At 49.7% G+C, this 6,326-nt stretch overlaps 1 protein-coding gene across 13 annotated transcripts in view; it reads right to left on the bottom strand.

Annotated features, from left to right (window-relative positions):
- Positions 1-6,326, bottom strand: part of LOC113217386 (tensin-1) — a 283,044-nt gene that overhangs the window by 73,462 nt on the left and 203,256 nt on the right. For 9 of the 13 annotated variants that reach the window (XM_052269949.1, XM_052269942.1, XM_052269944.1 and 6 more), the window contains exon 2: positions 4,863-4,985. The exons of the other annotated variants lie outside the window; for them this stretch is intronic. In XM_052269949.1, coding sequence (XP_052125909.1) covers positions 4,863-4,985 — 123 coding nt within the window. The remainder of the gene's footprint in view (positions 1-4,862; positions 4,986-6,326) is intronic. 13 annotated transcript variants of the gene reach the window in all.

Raw genomic sequence — 6,326 nt, 5'->3', positions numbered from 1 at the left:
CCCCGGGTCAACTGTTTGGCACAACGGGAAACAATCATCATCATTTGGCGCACAGAGCGCACGAGGGATTTGGAAACAGCAAGCGTGAAAAAACACTAAACAAAATTCACTGTCAATTACTTTTAAAGTCGAGCTGCTGGGTATCGGGGTCGTGTCCACTTTTCTGGATTAATCCTTCGGATTTAAGCTAGCCTTATTTTGCCAAATAATACTTTTTAAGTCATTGCTTTTACTTTGGTTTTATTTCTACCCAGTGGTGCTTAACTGTTTGCTACTGTATTAAACATCGACCGGCCGCACCTCGATGTAACGTATTCTTGAAAGAAAAAGAAAAAAAGAAGTTAATTGTGGTCTAATGATCACGTGGCGTGATTAGATAATAACGCCGACAAAGACGCACAGCGACGCTACCTGCCCCAACACTATTTGCACGTCCCCGCGGCATTATTCAATTAGAGCAGGAGCAGCAGCGTCTCCACGACGATGTTTTATTCATTTCGCAGAGTCGCTCTCTGGACAACAACAAGAGCGGCGGCTGCTGCTGCTGCTGCACCAAACCGGCGGCACCGCCGGGCGTGATACGGGTCAACACCGCGCCAACACCGGCTCTCTGGTGAAGATGAGATAGTCAATGGAGCAGGGACAATCATTGTAACTCGTTTCAGTCAAGCTCTTATTGCATGCGCAACAAAAACTAAGAAAAAGGCAAATTCGTCTCTAGACAAGAAGTTTTTAATGTGTTTCTTATGCAGCAAGCAGAAAAAGAGTGCACTTTTGAGTTTTTGACTGTTTTACTATCTTCACCGCTCTCTTGGTGCTTAACCCTTAAAGGCCCGCGACCAGAAGCTGCGATCAAAAAAATTATTTTTCTTAAAATTCTTGTTATTTACCTCCTAAATAGACGAGAACAACAAAGAAATCCGAAATTCGGCTTTAAATAACGTAATTACAGGTATGTCCCTTATAAAGGACAAGGGCCTTAAGGGTATATAAATTAGACGATCCCTAAAATGCGGACTTTTTGATTGAAATTGGTGTCATCGTGTAGGTCTCGACTCAAGTGTAAGGAATATGAAAAAAAATGATCGCATTGTTGCCCTTGAGACCCGGGAAATGAGATAAACCGTCAAAAGGTTCGTCTCCTCCAAACGGCCCCGGGCCTGTTTTCGGCGGCCTCTGTGAGAAAAGTTTAGGTGGGATTTTTTACTTTTTTTCGAGGAGTGGGTTAACCGACTAGGGGGTTGCCTGCTCTCAACTGGAAAAAGTCGTGGTCATCAAATTGCGTCGGCAATAGGTGGCTAAAAGTATGGGGAAGCGTAAAAAGAGTATGTCCCTTATAAAGGACACTGGGCCTTAGGGGGTGATGTGGATGCCAATCGCCCTCCGAGGCGCCGAATTCGATCATAAATTGATCTGTTCCCACCAATACATGTCAAATAATCAAATAGTACATGTCACTTGAGAAAAATGCGGATTGGGTCCCTGAAAATAAGAGAAACAGTGTAAAGAAGCCCTCCTCCAATCGGCTCATTTCTTACTTTTGGCCCCCTATTGCCGACGCAATTTAATGGTAACGACTTTTTTCAGTTAAGAGCAGGCAACTACCTGGTCGTTAAACCCATTTCTCGAGAAAAAAAATAAATTTCCGACCTAAACTCATCTTACAGAGGCTCCCGAAAACGGACCCGGAGCCGATTGGAGGAGGGCTTCTTTACACTGTTTCTCTTATTTTCAGGGACCCAATACGCATTTTTCTCAAGTGACATGTACTATTTGATTATTTGACATGTATTGGTGGGAACAGGTCAATTTATAATCGAATTCGGCGCCTCGGAGGGCGATTGGCATCCACACCACACCCTAAGGCCCAGTGTCCTTTATAAGAGACATACTCTTTTTACGCTTTTCCTTACTTTTGGCCCCCTACTGCCGACGCAATTTGATGACCACGACTTTTTCCAGTTGAGAGCAGGCAACCTCCTAGTCGGTAAACCCACTCCTCGAAAAAAAGTAAAAAATCCCACCTAAACTTTTCTTACAGAGGCCGCCGAAAACGGACCTGGAGCCGATTGGAGGAGATGAACCTTTTTGACGGTTTATCTCATTTCCCGGGTCTCAAGGGCAACAATGCGTTTATTTTTTTTCATATTCCTTACATTTGAGTCGAGACCTTCAAAATGACACCAATTTCGATCAAAAAGTCCGCATTTTAGGGATCGTCAAATTTTCTATACCCTTAAGGCCCTTGTCCTTTATAAGGGACAGGTAGTTTTTCTCGTCTTCCAATGAGCCTATTTGAGCTAGACCCTAATCGCGCAAGTAGTCGGCTTCAGTAAGCATTAGGGCACCTCGAAATAATTTTTTCGAGGTGATCCGACCAATAGGTCTTACTTGGGTCACATACGAAAACGCTTAATTTCGCGATTTGCCTTTTTAGCGTGTTTCTTGACTTTGAAGGCTTGTAGTTTTGGCACTGGAGGTCTCAGAACGTTGAGAGGGCCTTAGATCAATTGCGTGAAACCTCCTCTAGAAAACCCATCCCTCGAAACCCGAAAAATGTCTTATTATCCCGGTGATATTCGCGATTTTCCACTATGTCCTTTATAGAGGACAAGGGCCTTTAAGGGTTAATAAATTCTTGACCGGGTATAGGGTACGGATACGCCTCTTTTTCCTTTTTGGCCTAAAGAGGAGCGTGGTGGGTCATTGCGTCGTTCATCAACCGTAAAAGATACCTCTGAAAGTTTATTAGCTTTCGGAGGTATCGATTTGCTATCTCTCATTCCACTCTGTGTGTGTGTGTGTGTGTGTGCGCGCGCGCGTGTGTGTGTGTGTCTGTGATGGCAAGGGTGTGGCCGGGTGGTGGTGGTGACCGGCGCGGAGGTCAGCGGGACTTCATCACAGTGACACAGGAGCCCCCACCGCGCAGGGAGCCAGAGCGACTTATTAAAGGAGGGGGAGAGAAGAGAGAGAGAGAGAGAGAGATAACCGATGGTGAGAAGAAAAGAAAAGAAAATAAGAAGTATTGGAAAGCAAAATTATTATTAAGCCACGGGGTGTAACCATATCACCAGCACACACCGACCGGTCGGTAAGGGGGAGACAATGGAGCAGTGGAGGTGATTACTGATCACCTGCTGCCGCTGCAGCCTGATGGTGGTGACCACATCATGTGGCCCCTCCCTCCTGCCAGTTGACCATTAGTCATGTGGGAGTGTGACAGCCGCCGCAGCCGCCTCCGGGCGCACTCGACAATGCGAGCTGTGACCAAAAAATAAAATCATAAATGAGACCCCGTCCTACGATGGGAAAGGAGAGACTATGACGACTACATGAACTGCGTTCCTACATGGCACACGTTATAAAAGTATGCGCGTCTGCTCTGTCTATGTCTTTCTGCGGGCAGGACCTTGTCAGCGTGGCTAGTTGGCAGAGGCCGTGCACTGTGGGCACCCGCGTGCGACCATAGGGGTCAGGCCACACAGCTCAGCTGTGTGTGTGTGTGTGTGTGTGTGCGCGTGTGTCTGTGGTAGAGGAAGGCTGTGTTAACGCCGTGATAAAAAGTCATTGCCTCCACCCAGCGGGGGTGTACGTGAAGGGGTTAGACAAGCGCCGTGTTACACACGGCCACTCACCCCGCTCTTTCTCCTCTAATCTCACCCCTCCGTTTGCCCCTCTAAACCTCCCCCCATGCTCCGCCGTCAACATCAGCTTCACCCCCAGAGACGAACGATAACGAAGAAGTGCTGCGCATGAAAAGTGCGCGTTGGACGGCGGGGGTTTTTACAACATGACGCCTGGCTCGAAATTAAATTGTTGAATTTTAAAAAAATCAAAGCAAAAGTACACTTTGGTGTATCATAAGCGATCATAGCACATGTATTTATTTGTGTGGGTAAGTTTTCCTGGATCAGCTACGTGAAGTCTGCCTGCATTGATCGTCAAGAACAACACTCATTTCGTGGTATGTTTTGGCCGACATTCTCAACGCCCCCGCCTGACTTTGACCCACTGCCGCAACGAGCAAGTGCTACCACTCAAGCACGTACGTACTACTACTCGGACGAGGAATGGGAACCGCGGACATACCCCGCGCGCGAAGGGTCCTTCCCCGAGCGGTTGGTGGCGCGCCCTGGTGGCGAGACGGCGAGGCTCCCGGCGCCCCACCAGAGCGCACCACCAGTTGCTCCTGCTGCCGACGAACGCGAGGAGCGAGACAGTGAGAGCGAGAGAGAGAGATACAGTGATTGAGAGAGACAAAGCGTCGGGGCATAACAACAACGCGGCAGCTTGGGCCCCCTGCGAATCGCTTCAGTGTTGTGGGCGGCAAGAGAGGAGCAGACAGACAGAGGGGAGAAGGGGGGGGTCTGCACCTGTTCCTCCCGCGCTCGCAGATCAGCAGCGGCGGAAATGTAAGAGCATTCACCGCGTGAAGCTTCAAGCATCGCAGCAGCGGCGGACTCAAGACTTAGGTCAGGGATCGAGCCGCAACCACTCCCGGAGCCGCTGCTGCGGCGGCTGCTGCTGCTAGTCATGCTGAAGCACAGCCTGACACAACTGACACGCGTCGCCCAAACGCGCACATCTCACATGCTTCTTGGTGCTCCGCTGATTAAGCTTCAGTCCTAAGCCAATACCTAAATGCAGGATACTTAATTATTTAACTACGTCGCTACAACTCAGCTGACCACCTTAACATTTAGGAGCAGAACTCATTAGTTAACTGCTCAGCTAATTTTTGCAACATAGCTAAATAATTACTCATCCCACATCAATGGTTTAGCAGCTACTAGAGCTTTAATCTTTCCTTTTTCCGTGCACGTACTTACAACTACTCTGGCTTATTGTTTGTCGCAGCTTACCGGAACTTCGCTGGCCGTGACGATTGCTGAGTTGGCGACGGTGGGGAATGCCGCGACCTGCAGGCGCTGCCATTGCCGGTGGATGCTGAGCGCCGTGTCCCCATAGCGGGAGGACAGCTCCGCCTTTCACGACAAGTACGACAGGTCAGCCCCTCCCAAAGTCAAGTGTCGCGTTACCCATTACCATTGTGTTCAGCCACTGCCAAGTGGCCAAAGATTTGCCAAAACTGTCAGCCAAGCCGAAGTCAACCTGTTCACCTTCCTGTAAGTTGCTTATGGCTTTCTTGTCCGAAAGTCAAAGCCTTCCAGTCATCCAACACACTGTCATCCACATTCAGTCACCTGACCGAAATCAGACATCCAATCAGCTGACAAAGTCAACCCTTTCCCGAGAACTGTGGCCAACCCACATAAATAAACCTTCATCCAACCAACAAGCAGCCAATAATCTCCCCGCCGGAGCCTGGCATAGACGTCGGGTCACGTGATACTTTTATTGCGGCCGAGCTATCAGCCTGTCTGGTGGGATATCTGCGAAGGGCTATACGGCCAAAGCCACGCCCCTCCAGAGTAGCGCGATAGCAGAGTTCATTGAGCCCTTTTCACCCCTGCAGCAGGAGGGGATCGCGTGCGTGTGAATTGAATGAACACCACGACCACGGTCCACTATACTCTATGCGGGCTAAATCGTTAGCAACAAATCCTGAGATGAGCAAAAGGCCGCTATGGAGAGGGGGACTTGGGGAGAGATGCCGAAGACACAATGGAACGGCCTGTCCAGTTTCCCACAGGCTCGTCGTGGCTTTTGTTGCCACGCACCGGCGAGGCGCCCCACCAACCACAGGCATTTCTGCCCCGCGGATCGATAGCATTCATTTTCCAGACGTTCTTTATAATCGATTTATAAATACATCATCCAACCATCCTTTTATTCCCAAACTTAGGAATTCCAATGAGGCGTCGCCGCCTTTACTTTGTCGTCAGCTTATGTCAAATCATCCTGCCACAATAAAAGGGGCGGGCGCGCGGGGGTTTCCGACGAGCGCCACCACCACCGTCAACTTCAACGCGATGAGATAGAGAGAGGGGATAAAGGCATGTAAAATATACGGTCCCTTTGGATACGCGCGCCGTCCTCTCTCGAGGGTCACGGAACAAGGAGGAGGCCCGGGCCAAGACGATCGCGAGCCGAGCCATAAAACGAGGCGATCAACAACAGCAGAGTATCGCTTTCTCGTGCATCGCGCGCGCTTCCGCCGTCCCGCTGTCACCAGGCACCCCCCCCTCCCCACCCCTCCTTCAAATCCCCCTTCTCTCTCCTGACCCACGCGACCCGCGCCGCCGCGGCGCGCAGATACCGAAATCATATATAGGCGACCGAAACGAGATAAAGCAGAAACCGGAGGGCCAACCGTGAAATTGAATTCCCGAAAAATAAATAACAGCAGAGGATGGATGTGATGT

This window comes from Frankliniella occidentalis, unplaced genomic scaffold (assembly GCF_000697945.3).
Source record: "Frankliniella occidentalis isolate FOCC.00 unplaced genomic scaffold, Focc_3.1 Scaffold106, whole genome shotgun sequence".
Classification (NCBI taxonomy): Eukaryota; Metazoa; Arthropoda; class Insecta; order Thysanoptera; family Thripidae; genus Frankliniella; species Frankliniella occidentalis.
This window is presented reverse-complemented; position numbering and strand designations above follow the sequence as displayed.